This window comes from Ornithorhynchus anatinus, chromosome 8 (assembly GCF_004115215.2).
Source record: "Ornithorhynchus anatinus isolate Pmale09 chromosome 8, mOrnAna1.pri.v4, whole genome shotgun sequence".
NCBI classification, from domain to species: Eukaryota; Metazoa; Chordata; class Mammalia; order Monotremata; family Ornithorhynchidae; genus Ornithorhynchus; species Ornithorhynchus anatinus.
In genome coordinates, this window is record NC_041735.1 from 3,764,774 (window position 1) to 3,780,027 (window position 15,254).

The following is a 15,254-nucleotide window of genomic DNA, read 5'->3' on the forward strand; positions in this document are numbered from 1 at the left end:
ATCTGTCCGAGGAGGCAGGTCCATCCTCTAATTCTAGACTGTAAATTGGTTGTGGGCAGGGAACGGATCTGTCCGAGGAGGCAGGTGCCTCCTCTAATTCTAGACTGTAAGTTGGTTGTGAGCAGGGAACGGATCTGTCCGAGGAGGCAGGTCCGTCCTCTAATTCTAGACAGCAAGTAGGCTGTGGACAGGGCACGGAGCCGTCAGAGGCGGCAGGTCCGTCCCTCCGACTGTGGACTGTAAGCGCCCAGTGGGCGGGGAAGGCGTCCGTTCGTCGTAGCGCGCTCTCCGGACCGCTTGGCAGGATGCTTTGTGCACGGTAAGCGAGGCGGGGTGGCCGAGGGGGGCGGGGGGCGCGTCCGGCTGCCGGTCCCCGTTCGGGGCCCGGCCGGTCCTCCGGGGAGGGGTCGGGGGGTGAGGGCCGGGGGAAGGCGGGGAAGGCTGGAGCGGGGCGCCCCGAAAGCTACCCATGAGGCAGCGCGGCGGGTTGACAAGACCCCCCCCTCCCGGCAGCCTCGGCGCCTGCTCGGCGATGGCAGCCGACGCCGCCGCGGTGGTGGTGGTGGCGGCGGCGGCCGCGGCCGTGGCGCCGCCCGCCTCCCTCCCCTCGGGGCCTCAGTGAGGCCGGCCCGCGCACGGTAAGAGCCCCCGCACCTCCGCCTCCCCCCCCGAGCGGCGAGAGAGGCCCGGAGGGCCGAGCCGGGGGGGAGGGAGGGAGGGGGAGGGAGGGCGCGCGGCCGGGCCCAGGGTGGCCCCTCGGCGCCGCCATCTTGGGCCGGGCGGGGGGCATCGCCTCAGCGGCGCCCGCGGGAAGGACCGGCCCGCCGTCGCCATCCCCTCCTCCCTCTCTCTCCCCCTGCCCGAGGACCCCCACGACGCCCTCCATCCCGGCGGGACCGACCCCCCCCCCGCCCCCCGCGGGAAGGCCGCCACCTGAGGAGAAAGGCCTCGAAGAGGAGCAGAGGGGGGACGGGCCCGACCTCCATCTTTTTTTTTTTTCCCCCCTTCCCATTCAGTGGGGCGGGTTTTTTTTTTTTAATTTCAGGAGCGTCCTCCAATCCGGACTGCCATCTCCACGCCATCTTCGGGGATGGAAAGTTTCTAGCCACCGTCGAACTTGGAGCCCGGTAATCCCCACGGTCACGATGGCGGCGTGGGCGGGGCGCTCGCCCCGTAGCCGGGCACTGTGCTGAGCGCTGCGCGGCGGGGGGGGGACACGAGCACGTCGGGTCGGTGGACCCCAAAGCCCCGATGTGACCCCGATTATCCTGTTGGTGTTAAGCTTCTCCTAGGTGCCAGGCGCTGTGCTAAACGCTGAACAGGTACAAGATTCAGTCGTATTTATTGAGCGTTTACTATGTGCAGAGCACTGGACTAAGCGCTTCGAATGGACGAGTCGGCAACAGAGACAGACCCAGCCCTTTACAGTCTAATCGGGGGAGACAGGCAGATAAGAACAATGGCAATAAATAGAGTCACAAGGTGATAATCATGTTGGTATTTGTTAAGCTCTTCCTAAAAAAAAAGTTGGTATTTGTTAAGCGTTTACTATGGGCCGAGCACTGCTCTAAGCGCTGGGGGAGAGACAGGGTCATCAGGTGGTCCCACTTGAGGCTCACAGTCTTCACCCCCCCCCCCCCAATTTTACAGATGAGGTCCCTGAGGCCCAGAGAAGTGAAGTGACTTGCCCACAGTCACCCAGCTGACAAGTGGCAGAGCCGGGATTCAAACTCGTGACCTCCGACTCCCAAGCCCGGGCTCTTTCCACTGAGCCACGCTGCTTCTCTACTATGTGCAGAGCACTGTTCTAAGCGCCGGGGGAGATAGAGGGTCATCAGGTTGGCCCACGTGAGGCTCACAGTCTTCACCCCCATTTTCCAGATGAGGTCACTGAGGCACGATCAGAGTGTAAGCCCGTGAATGGGCAGGGATCGTCTCTATCTGTTGCCAAATTGTCCATCCCAAGCGCTTAGTACAGTGGTCTGCACATAGTAAGCGCTCAATGAATACTACTGAATGAAGTGACTCCCCCACAGTCACACAGTTGACAAGTGGCAGAGCCGGGATTCGAACCCGTGACCCCGGACTCCCAAGCCCGGCCACTGAGCCACGCTGCCTCATGCTGGCATGATCAGGTTGGCGCACGTGGGGCCCACAGTCTCCATCCCCATTTTTCAGATAAGGTCACCGAGGCCCAGGGAAGTGACGTGACCTGCCCCAAGTCACACAGTGGCGGAGGCAGGATTAGAACCCACGACCTCCGACTCCCAAGCCCGGGCTCTTGCCACCGAGCCACGCTGCTTCTCTGCAGATGTTGTAGAGATGAGGGAACTGAGGCATGGAGAAGTGAAGTGACTTGGCCAAGGCCTCGCCGCGGACAAGGGGCAGAGTGGGGATTAGAACCCACGACCGTCCGACTCCCAGGCCTGTGCTCCATCCGCTGCGCCATGGTAGACTTTAAGCTCGCTGTGGGCAAGGAACGTGTCTAATAATTGTGATATCTGCCAAGGACCTGCTCTCTGCTAAGCACCAGGGTAGGGACGAGGTAATTATGATGGCATTTGTTAAACGCTTAGTATGTGCAAAGCCCTATTCTAAACGCTGGAGAGGATACAAAGTGATCAGGTTGTCCCACGTGGGGCTCAGAGTCTTCATCCCCATTTTGCAGATGAGGTCACTGAGGCCCAGAGAAGTGAAGCGACTTGCCCAGAGTCACACAGCCGACAAGTGGTGGAGGGGAATTAGAACTCATGACCTCTGACTCCCAAGCCCGGCTCTTTCCTCTGAGCCACACTGCTTCTCTAATAATTAGGTTAGTTCAACAGTCTGCCAACGGTTATACTCTCCCAAGCTTAGTACAGTGCTCGGCACACAGGCAGCGCTCAGTAAATACGATGGATTGAATGAATAAGTGCCACTGATTGGAGTCATCACTGCAATTCAGAAGAATTTCCATCCAGTTGTGTTCCAGAGAAATATTCCCATTCCACATGTATGGCAGTCAGTGGTATTTATTGAGCATTTACTATGTGAGGAACCCACTGTACTAAGCACATGAGAGAGTGGGAATAAAGTAGATCCAGTCCCTGCCCTCAGGGAGTTTACGGTCTCGTGGTTCATCCGTACCATCTTATTTTGCCATTAGGCAAAATTGCCTAATTGTAATGGTTGAATTGTACTGTCCAAGTGCTTAGTACAGTGCTCTGCACACAGTAAGAGCTCAGTAAATACGATTGAGTGAGTGAATGAATAAATGCCATTGATTGGGGTCATCACTGCAATGCCAAAGAATTTCCATCCACGTGAGTTCCAGTGAAATATTCCCATTCCATATGTACGGCAGTCAGTGGTATTTGTTGAGCATTTACTATGTGCAGAACACTGTACTAAGCACATGGGAGAGTGGAGTAAAGTAGGCCCAGGCCCTGCCCTCAAGGAGTTTACGGCCTCATGGTTCATCAGTACCCTCTTATTTTGCCATTAGGTAAATAAGCTTTTCACTTTTCACTCTTGCAACAAGTAGCATAAATTGGAGTTAATGTAAACAAATTGTGAATCAGAATGTCTGTAGTCCCTCTCCCTATTTTGAAATAAATATTTCAAATAAAACAAGCTTCTCAAGTGCTGTACACTGTCAAGAGGATAGTTCACCCTTATACACTTGGGCATGTGCACCATTAGAAATTTGCTACCTGTTTTCACCCTTCAGTCAATCATTTATTGAGCACTTAGGCAGACCATTATACTAAGGACTTGAAAAGTCAGTCTCTTCAAACCATGTTATATCAGCTGGACATCTTGATGAAATTTGGGTTTTGAAGGGTCAAAAGGAAAAGGGACGTAAAGCTTGTGGTACTTGTAGGAAATGGAAGGGCCACAGTGAGTTACCAGAATAATTTAGGGCATATTTAAAGGTACAGTCTGTGGGATAGTTGTCGAAGAAGCCATGGCCACGTTGTTCCTCAGAGTAGCTTTTGTTGCTTGTATGGGAGGAACTAGTGGATTAAGTAGGCCACTGATGTGATTCCATTTAACATTTGTTTAACTCTTCATTGTTCTTTAAATATAAAGAACTTGAAACTTCAGAAGTAATTTTTTAACCATAAACGGAGTCCGTGTTCTCCACACTCTATTGTATATGTTTTCTGCAGAATCTTTGTGTTTACTTTTAAATGTAGTTGAAGAGGTTGGTTCTAATCCATAAAGCCCTTTATGATGTTTGGTTTCAGAGTGTGCCTCTCCTGTGAAGAATGACAACTGAGCTAATCAGAAGTATTATTTCTAATAGTCTCCAGAATTGAATATCGGGGAATCAGGGCCAAAAGCCAGTTTTGTGCTGCGAAAACTCCCCAACAGCCTTATAACTTTTACAGTTTCTGTAATGACTCTCCTGAGGTAGTCTAAGACCTCTTTTGGCCTTTTGTTCTGTAGCTAGGAGTCACCTGCCGGGTTTTTTTTTCCTTCTTCTTGAAATCATATTTTCAAGTACGTGCGGTGTACCCAAGTATATATCGTAACAAGTAGCATAAATTGGAGTTAATGTAAGCAAATTCTGAGTCAGAGTATCTGTAGTCACTCCCCCTATCAACTTACCGTGTAGCCTTGGGCAAGGGACTCAACTTCACCTTACCTTAGTTAACTCTTATGTAAAATGAGGATAATGATGCCTACTTCTCAAGGGCATTGATAGAATTACTGATTGTAAGTGCTTTGAGAAGCTGGATAAAAGATGTTATTGAAGTGTAAAGAAAAATTAATTATCCAGATTGGACTCTGTCAAGGCCCCAGGGTGTAATTGTAGGTAGTTTGTTAATCCCTAAAGAAATTAAGTCATGGAATAAAATATTGGTTTGTTCCATCTCTACAAAAGCTAATGGTTTTTACACCCAAAGTTTTAGACTTTGAAGTAAATGCATACGCTGAATATTCTTCAGCAACTCAGCCTATATTTTATAGGTGGCTTCCCTTTCATGTTTCTTTTGGGCCCTTTTAAGGATTTAAAACCAGTGAGGTTTTTTTTTTGAGTCGGGGGGGGGGGGGGCGAGTAATAGACTCAATCAATAGACTCAATCTAGAACGTGCTATTTTGATCACAGGGTGGATTCCGTGGACCCGAATTCAGACAGTGCCTCTGACCCACGTGGGCTTTACAGTCTTAACGGGAGTCAAGCCAGGCACAAAAGGAAAAAATAAATGATGAGCCAAATTCAGCAATTCCAAAATAGTAGTTCAGTCCTCATCTTTATGGGATCTTTATAGTTCCAGACTAGTCTGCCTTTTCCTACCGTCATAACAGCATTGCAAATGTTGGGATAGCTTCTCCCTGCTCGTTGCATCTATGGGACATGGGGCTTCCTTCCCAATCGGTGGTATTTACTGAGAGCTCTGTGCAGAGCACTCTACTAAGCGCTTGGATGAGTACAATATGGCAGACACGTTTCCTGCCCACAACGAGCTTACAGTTGGACGGGAGGATGAGGGTGGTCCCTGGGCCTGAGAGTGGCCCCCAAGAGCCCTAGACTTTTAGTGGATGGGGCTTCTTTCCCAAGATAGCAGGTGGGAGGATGTGGTTGACCCTGGACATTAGAGTGGCCCCCAAGGGCCCTGGACTCTCAGTGGATGTGCAGTTCAAGGGGTGTTGAGCAAACAGTATTGCGAAAAGAGCAGCGTTAAGTGAATTTTAGGGTGGCCTCCATTTATCCTTCTTCATTACCTGCTCCCCATTCACTTAAGGGTGGCCTCCATTTATCCTTCTTCATTACCTGCTCCCCGTAACCCTAAAGGCATGCATGGCAACGAACCCTAATGGCATGCGGAGCAATCAATCAGTGGTATTTATTGAGCATTTACTGCTTTCAGAGCCCTGAACTAAATGCCTGAGAAACAGTGTGGTCTAGTGGCTAGAGCAGGGGCCCCAGGAGTCAGAAAGACCTGGGTTCTAATCCCGGATCTGCCACTTGCCTGCTCTGTGACCTGGGGCAAATCACTTCACTTCTCTGTACCTCAGGTCCCTCATATGTAAAATGGGGATTAGCACTGTGCGCCCCGTGTGGGACAGGGTCCTGTCCAACCTGATCAGCTCATATCTACCCAAGTGCTCAGTACAGTACCTGGCCCAGAGTAAGTGCCTAATACCATTTCAGAAGCACTGGGCAAAAAGAAGTGAACACAGTGAGGAGAGATGGGGAGAAAAAAGAAGGAGGGACTCTCGATTAATCAATTATGTTTATTGTGAGCATACTATGTGCTGAGTACTGTGCAACACATTTGGTGGACATCGCCCACAACAAGCTTAGGAGGACAAAGAGATAATGAGCAGAGAAAGCAAGGGGCAAGGAAAGGGGGTGGATCAGAAAGGGTCAGAAGACTGAGAGAGAATATGGAGTGGGGAGATGAAGGGAGAGAAATACTAAAATCCTGTGACTGTTCAGTGCCTCTTAACTAATATGCAAATAGTACCCACCTCGATCATCTTGCAGATATCAATATGGCCCTAACTTTCACACACCTGAATGAGAGAGTGTGTGTGTGTGTGTGTGTGTGTGTAGAGAGAGAGGAAACAGCCAAGCAGAAGCGTTATGCTTTGTGGTTGGAGATTACCCTACTGATGGTGAGATTTTTATCTAGGGTTTGCAAGTATAGCTGAGGAAGCCGTTGTTACCAGCAGTACTTGCCAAATCATCGGCTTTTAAAATTGGTCCTTTTCAGTGTTGTCCCAGCTCCTCTCCTAAATTTCCCTTCCTTGTCAGGTCTTCTACCTGTTGGATTTTTCCCAAGGGTTTAGTACTGTGCTCTGTGTGTGCAGTAGGCGCTCAAAAAATAGTATGGATTGATTGGACTTTGGGCTTTGTTCAAGCCTCCGCTTTTGAGAGGAGCTCCCGTTCTAAATTAGTCTAGCCCAGGCTGGCTTTCCACAGCTGTGATCAAGTTGTTGGGTTTTGCTTCATTAGGTCTTTAAAATGTTCCTTTGAGCTTAGTGGATGGTTTCCTAACTTCTCCCATTCGGCAACTCTTTAGATAGACCTGGATGTGCCTCTTGGGAAAATCCCAGCAGAGAACATTGGCTCAGTACAGCGCCTGCCACATAGTAAACACTTAACAAATACCACTTTTATTATTATTATTAGAGGGGATGCTCATGTAGGGGATTACTGAGTGGGCTTCCTCAGGGTTAAAGTAATGTGTTCTGGAAGCTACTGAAAACTAAATGGAATAATTACTGTGATTTTTTAAAAAAATCTGACTTGTATTCTGGTTGAATTTATGGTGAAATAGTAGTATTAGTATTTATCAAGCACGTGCGGTGCACAGGCCTACGCACTTAGGAAAAACAGAACTGGGTTTCAATAACCAATTTGATTTAATTTCCATTGTAATGAGCCATCATAATGCGCTTTTTCTGAAACGATGATATTCGGGTTTCTGAGGGCCCACCGGAAAGGGCCACCATTTGAAAGGTGCAGTTTTATTAACTGAACAAACTGTGGGAGTTTGCCTTGGGTGAGCAGGAGGGAAGACCCAGAGGGATGCTGGCAAAGCAGAGAGTCGGTTCATATCCTTTCCAAACCTTCAGGCTTTCTTTCTTTCTTTTGAATTTAAAGAAGTATTTTATCTACTATTTAAAGCCCACGAGGAGGAGGAGATGGTGGTTGTGAGTAAGCACCCCACCTTCCTTCTTTATACTAATGGGAGAGAAACAGGGAGTTGTCATATCGAAATCACAACCTTTTGCTTCTCTGAACCCCAGCTGGGCAGGGCTCAGCCCTTCTGTCATTAATTCAATAAGTATTTAGTACTTATTGTGTGCAGAGCACTGTACTAAGCAGTTGGGAAAGTACACTGCCCCAATAAACAATGACATTCCCTGCCCTTAATGAGCTTACAGTCTAGAGGAGGGGAGACATCAGTACAAATTAATAAAATTACAGATAGATAAGTACTGGGGGCTGGGAGGTTGGGGGAAGAGCAAAGGGAGCCAGTCAGGGTGATGCAGAAGGGAGTGGGAGATGAGGAAAAGTGGGGCTTAGTTTGGGAAGGCCTCTTGGAGGAGATGGGCCTTCAGTAAGGCTTTGAAGGGAGGGAGAGTCATTATCTGTTGGATTTGTGGAGGGAGGGTGTTCCAGGCTAGAGGCAGGTCGAGGGCCTGGGCTCGGCGGCGAGACAGGAGAGATGGAGGCTGAGTGAGAAGGTTAGCACCAGAGAAGCAAAGTGTGCGGGCTGGGTTGTAGGAGAGAAGCGAGGTGAGGTCGGAGGGGCAAGGTGATGGAGGACTTTAAAGCCAAAGGTGGGGAGTTTTTGTTTGAAAAGCCCACCCCTGGGGAGCCCATGCCTGGTGACTTTGGTTTACTACCTCAGTGTAAGTGAACTAGGACCAAGGCTTCTTTGTGGTATTTGTTAAGCACTTCCTATATGCCAGGCACTGTACTAAGCAGTGGGATAAGATATAAAGTTGTTAGATTGGACACAGTCCCTGTCCTACATGGGCTTCTCAGTCTTAATCCTCATTTTACAGTTGAGGTTAACTGAAGCCCAGAGAAGTGAAGTGACCTGCCCCAGGTTCCACAGCAGATGAGTGGCGGAGCTGGGGTTAGATCCCAGGTCCTTCTGACTCCCAGGCCCGAGCTCTACCCACTAGACCACACTGCTTCTCGTGGCCAAAGGTCTGGCCCCATCTCCCTCCCGTTGGCCAGGACTGAGTTTCCCTTGACGGTCCGCGAGTCTGCCACTGGGTGATCTAAGGAGGCTCGTTCTTAGTCATGAATGTCTCTGCTTGGCTTTCTAGGGAAAGCACTTAGAAAATTTCCAAACTTTTATCTCTGCATCTCCCTCAGGATGGCTTAAGAAACTGGCATGGTCTAGACTTAAAAATAAAAGCGTTCTTTTCTAGATGTAGTAAGAGTAGTTAGTAATGATATTTATGGAGGGCTTCTACTGTATGATGAATAGCGCTGCGGGGAAATTCAGGAACACTGATTCAGACTCAAGGCCCGGCCCACAGGGGACTCCATTTAGAAAGAGATGAGGAGGGCAGATAATAAGGAAAGAAGAACTGTCAGTTCAGCAGCAGCAAGAGGAGCAGTACATCACTACTCAGAATCCTAGACCTTGGACTGCCTATTACAACCCAGCCCTCAAGCTTGTTTCCTCTACTGCCAACCTACCCCTCTACCTCGATCTTGTCTGTGTCGCCGCCGACCTCTCGTCCACATCCTGCCCCTGGCCTGGAGCACCCTCCCTCTCTCTAACTGACCGGTGTCACTCTCCCCACCTTTTAATACCTTACCGAAGGCACATCTGCTCCAAGAGGCCTTCCCCAGCTAAGAACGCATTTCTTCTTCTCCCACTCCTTTCTGCGTCACCCTTGCACTTAGATTGACACTCTTTATTCACCCCCTCTCTGAGTCCCACAGCACTTAATATAAATGAACTGTGGATATGTACATAAGTTCTAATTTATATTAACGTCTCTCTCCCTCTCTAGATTGTAATCTCATTGTGGGCAGGGAGCGTGTCTAAAAAAAAAAATGATGGCACCTGTTAAACGCTTACTATGTGCAAAGCACTATTCTAAGCACTGGGGAGGATACAGGGTGATCAGGTTGTCCCATGTGGGGCTCATAGTCTTTATCCCTGTTTTACAGATGGGGTAAGTGAGGCACAGAGAAGTAAAGTGACTTGCCCATAGTCACACAGCTGACAAGTGGCTGAGCTGGGATTTGAACCCGTGACCTCTGACTCCCAAGCCCGTACTCTTTCCACTGAGCCACGCTGCTACTACCAACCATTATATTGTACTCCCAAGCACTTAGTGCAGTACTCTGCACACAGGGATCGCTCAGTAAATATGATTGATTGGACTTCTCGCAGCTCCGGGGAGAGCCATCTCTGATCCAAGGTGACCACAGTTTAGGGAGGCATCATGGTACCTGGCGGAAAGAGGAATGTTCTGGTAGGAGATCAGGTTCTAACCCCAGGTCAGCCACTGACCTGTTGTGCGACCTTGGGCAAGTCACTTAACCTTTCTGTAGAATTGGATAAGCCTCCTGCCCTGCTTCTTCTTAAATTGTGAGCCCAGTGGAGGCCAGGGATAATGTCCCATTGGATTATCTAGAATCTACACCAGTGTTTGGCACATGGTAATTGCTTCATAAGTGAAGGAGCAGCGTGGCCTAGTGGAGAGAGCACGTGCCTGGGAGTCAGAGGACCTGGGTCCTAATCCTGGCTCCTCCTCTTGGCTGCTCTGTGACCATGGACAAGTCACTTCTCTGTGCCTCAGTTCCCTCCTCAGTAAAATGGGGATTAAGATCTTGGGCCCCATATGGGACAGGGACTGTGTCCAGCCTGGTTAGCCTGTGTCTACGCCGCTTAGTACAGTACCTGGCCCATAGTAAGTGCTTTAACAGATACCATAAAAAACAAGTGCCATCCTAAAATGTTGTAAATGGAATTGTCACCTCACCCTACCATTTTCCCTCCCCAGCAGGGAAGGAGGGGGCCATTCTGATCATCAGGTTGTCCCCTGCGGTCCTAGGAGCACAGATGGGTTGATTCTAGGTTGTCTGCACTGCCTTCTGCCCAATGATGGAAAGGGTGTTTTTTATTTTTTCCCCAGCAGCCAGAGGAAGAAAGCTGCACCACAATAGTAATATTTCCTTCATTCAGTTGTATTTATTAAGTGCTTACAGTGTGCAGAGTACTGTACTTAATGCTTGGGTGGCAGTCCTTTCCCAAAATGAACTCACAAGCTAAAGAGGGGGAGACAGACATCAATACAAATAAAGACATTAATACAAATAAGTAAAATTATATATATATATATGCTGTCGTGTTGTGCGGGGAGGAAGAGCAAAGGGAGTGGGAGATAAGGAAAAGTGGGGCTTAGCTTGGGAAGGCCTCTTGGAAGAGATGTGCCTTCATTAAGGCTTTGAAGCCAGGGAGAGTGGTTGTCTGTCGGATTTGTGGAGGGAGGGTGTCCCAGGCCAGAGGTAGGACGTGGCCAGTGGTCGGCAGCGCGACAGACGAGGTGGAGGCCCAGTGAGAAGGTTAGCAGCACCAGAAGAGTGAAGTGCGCAGGGGCTGAGTTGTAGAAGGAGAGAAGCGAGGTGAGGTGGGGGGGCAGGATGATGGAGAGCTTTAAAGCCAATGGTGAGGAGTTTAGCTTGATACTGAGGTGGAGAAGCAACCACTGGAGGTTTTTGAGGACGGGAGTGACATGTCCTGATCATTTCTGTAGAAAGATGATCCGGGAAGCGGTTACAGTGCTCAGCGCTTAGAACGTGCCAAACACTGTTTTAAACACTGGGGTCGGTACAAGATCATCACATTGGACACGGTTCCTGTCCCACATGGGGCTCGTAGTCTTAATCCCCATTTTCCAGATAAGGTCACTGAGGCCCAGAGAAGTGAAGTGACTTGCCCAGAGTCACACAGCAGACACGGGGAGGAACTAGGATTAGAACCCAGGTCCTTCTGACTCCCAGGCCTGGGCTTTATCCACTGTGCCGTGCTGCTTCTCTAGATGTCCGCCAGAACTCCATGCCGTGTGCTCACGTGGACTATACTATCCACATCCTTCATTTCCCTCTCCTGACTCTGCTGCACAGGAAACTAGACTTCACTAGTTCGGGTTCTTACCCACAGGATGTGATCATCTTTGATAGTGTCTAATGCTCTTTAAGGTTTACTGTTGAGGCGTCTTGGATTAAGGGAGCTAGGCTGGGCTGGGGCCGAGAAAAGGGATTAAAGAGAGTGTTGTCTTGACGTGACTCTGTAAAGGACTCCATCCCCTTCCTTAAATGCTTCTCACCCACTCGCAAGCAAAGATACCTTCGTTCTATCCCCCTCCATCCTCCTGTCATCACAGCAGTGACAGGATTTGAAAGAGGTGGGTAAGCGGGCAACGCCTAAAGAGAGCCCGGGCCTGGTAGTCAGAAGACTTGGGTTCTAATCCTGATTCTGCCCCTTGCCTGCTGTGTGGCCTTGGGCAAGCCTTTTAACTTCTCTGTGCCTCAGTTTCCTCAACTGTAAAATGGAGTTCATTCCTGTTCTTCATCGACAGACTGTGAACTCCATGTGGGCAGGGGCTGGGTCCAACCTGATTGACTTGTATCTATCTCAGGATAAACCAGTCCTTGACACGTAGTAAATGCTTAACAAATACCATGGGGGAAAAAAGTTCTGAGCGGCAAGTTATTACTGTACCAATCCCGTTAGTGTATCACTGTGATGGTCACTGTGGTGAACAGCAAGGTTGAGACTGGAGCCCCAGAAATATTTCTGCTTCCTGCCTCTGCCCCTGGACGTCTGAGGACATCGAGGCTTTATCAATCAGTGGTATTCACTTAACGCTTACTGCATGCAGAGGACTGTACTAAGCGCTGGAGAGAGTCCAGTATGACAGATATATTCCCTGCCCACGTCTCACCCAAAGGATAGGGACTCTGGAAAGAGGGTCTGCTCACAGCAGCATCTGGAACAGACCACCGTGAGTCTTCTGCCCAATCAGTCAGTGGTTTTTAAGTGCTTACTCTGTGCAGAGCACTGTCCTAAGTGCTTGGGGACTTCAAAACGACCAACCCTATAAATATAATTGTGTTTCAGATGAGCGGAGGTGGAAACTATTTTGGCAACAGACTCTCGGGGAACAGTCTCAGAAGTTCATTTTTTCAGGTGCAGCGGTACAAAATGTATGCTCAAGTCTTGCTGAGGACAAGAATTTAGGGAACACTGACGGTTGCTCTATCATTTCAACTCTTACTCCGTCCTCCCACTCACCTGTGTCCTTTTCCTCCAGACACTTTTGGCCAATTGTAAGAGTAAGCTGCATTTTAAAATTATTTGGAACTTGGCAGTAAAAAAAAAAAAGTCATACACATTGTTGAATTTGATCCATTTTACTTTGGGGGAATTTGTATATTCATTTTAAGGGACTATGGTTTTGGTTAAATTGGTGTGTTATGATTTATTTCAAGTAGGTTGAATGTTTGGATTTTTTAAATTGGTTATTCACTTTGCTAGTAATCAATTTAGCATTAGACAGTTTGAGTCAGTTTTGATAAACTTCAGGCACATTTATTATGCCTCACTGAGGTTTTGTTATCAGAGCATGTTAGATTATTCTTCCAGGAAATATTTGCTCTAAAGAGTCAGTACCATGACAGAAGAGGTCACGCTAAAGGGTCTGATAAGAGATGAAATTTTAGTTAAAAAGGTCAAGATCAAATTCATACTCCTGAAACCACCTATTAGAATAAACCCTTTATGCGTAGATGGATTGTAGAATTACCAGTGCCTTTTTTGTTTTTCTTCTAGTTGGGGAACTCTTCTTTATAGTAAATCTAGTAAAATCAGGGGCTGTGTTCTTAAAGACTGTGAACTCTGTGTGGAACAGGAACTGTGTCCAATCCGATTATGCTGTGTCTATCCTTCCCACCTTCAAAACCTTCGTAAAAGTCACATCTCCTCCCAGAAAGCCTTCCCAGACGAATTCCTTTATTTCCCCTATCCGCCCTTCCCTCTGGTATCAACTTGGCTGTGAACACTTTAAGCACTTTATTATACCCCAGGTCCACAATATTTATGTAAATATTCGTATATACTCTATTTCCTTTATTCCCTAATCTGTTTTAAATTTTGTCTCCCCCTGTAGACTGTAAGCTCCTTGTGGGCAGGGAACGTGTCTACCAACTCTAAACTGTACTTTCCCAAGCACTTAGTACCGTGCTCTGCACACAGTAAGTGCTCAATAATTATTCATTCATTCATTCAATAGTATTTATTGAGCACTTACTATGTGCAGAGCACTGTACTAAGCGCTTGGAATGTACAAATGGGCAACAGATAGAGACAGTCCCTGTTACTTTGATCAACCCCAGCACTTAGCACAGAGCTTAATTTGTAGTAAGATCTTAAAGCCACAATGTAAAAAAAAATTATTTCTTTAAAGAACTTTGTAGTGTGGAGAAATTGTGTTCTAGTATTTGTGGCTTGACAGGCATCGTGCACATGCACACAGTTTCTTCCAACACCAAGTCATTTTCTATCCAGGCAATTGTGCATTGTGGAAGAATGTTCCATAATCCTTCAATAGTGTTCTAACCAGATCATTTAATGAAAGCTTGTGTTACAGTCACTGTGCTTGAATCTCGGTTTTCCAGCAGAGAAACTCAGCCCCAATAAGTCGGGTGAAGAGAGCTGTTAGATTTTAAGGCCCTTAAACTCCCAGTTGTGTTGCCCAAGGGTTTAAACGTTGCATACCATCTTCAGGACCAGAACTTCACTAAAGGAAATAAAAACAGACTTGATTCAAATTATGTAGCACATAGATCAAAATCTATGTGAGGTGATGTCAGATAAAGATTGTGTTCTTTTTTCCTTTCCCCAACTACTTCCTCCCTCCGCCATGCTTTTTATTTCCCCCCCTCCTCAGGGTCCTTCAGAACCCGCCTTTTTGTGAGGGAGGGAGCTGGATCCTTCCACATTTCCCTAATGTCAATCCATCATTGGTATTTATTGAGTGCCTTGTATTTATTGAGTGCCTTCTATGGGTAGAGCACAGTACTAAATGGTTGGGAGAGACCAATGCAACAAAATTAGCAGGCAAGTTCCCTGCCCAAAATGAGCTTGCAGTCCTACAGTTTCTTGAACTCTGAAAAGAGGAAACCCTGGGTGCTTGTGTTCTTTTCTAGTTTGATTCAAAATGGCGGAATTGTTTATGGAGTGTGAGGAGGAAGAGCTAGAGCCATGGCAGAAAGGAGTAAAAGAAGTTGAGGCTGATGACGACGACGACGACGAGCCAATCTTTGTTGGCGAGATCTCCAGCTCCAAGCCTAGTTCACGTAAGCATGGTCTTTCATCACCAGGTGGGGAAGTTTTCATTAGTGCCTGAGAGACAGGCACTTCTAGAATGGTTCTAAGGGGTGAATGTTGGATGTTGAGCCTATTTTAGGAACTCGAAATAGCATCACCGTTTAGGCCTGGAAAGAGAGTTTTTTCGTAAAGTTGATTTTAATTTTTAACAAGGTTAATTATGAGGGAAAGGGAAATGGGATAACTCATTATAACGGTCTGGTAACAGGGTCCATCTGTGGTGGTTATTTAATGGAAGAAATAATGCCCTTGTGAATCAATGGAAGGATTGTAAAAATAAATAGCCAGTGGCAAAATGTTAATATCAGTCTGGAAATGACGATTCCTTGTAATTTATGACACTGACATTAAGATTTCCCTTCAATTACGTATATTATTAGGTAAAA

General features: G+C 47.7%; 1 protein-coding gene across 4 annotated transcripts in view; it reads left to right on the plus strand.

Annotated features, from left to right (window-relative positions):
* The first annotated feature begins 557 nt into the window (after positions 1–557).
* ZNF280D (zinc finger protein 280D) overlaps positions 558–15,254 on the plus strand; it is a 64,487-nt gene continuing 49,790 nt past the window's right edge. Inside the window, exons 1-3 of one of the 4 annotated variants that reach the window (XM_029070262.1) lie at positions 558–638; positions 1,046–1,127; positions 14,688–14,837. In XM_029070262.1, the coding sequence (XP_028926095.1) occupies positions 14,699–14,837 (139 nt within the window). In that variant the 5' untranslated portion in view covers positions 558–638; positions 1,046–1,127; positions 14,688–14,698. Of the gene's footprint in view, positions 639–1,045; positions 1,128–1,246; positions 1,323–12,597; positions 12,816–14,687; positions 14,838–15,254 lie in introns of those variants that run through there. The other 3 variants (XM_029070264.2, XM_029070265.2, XM_029070263.2) reach the window with 3 other exon arrangements.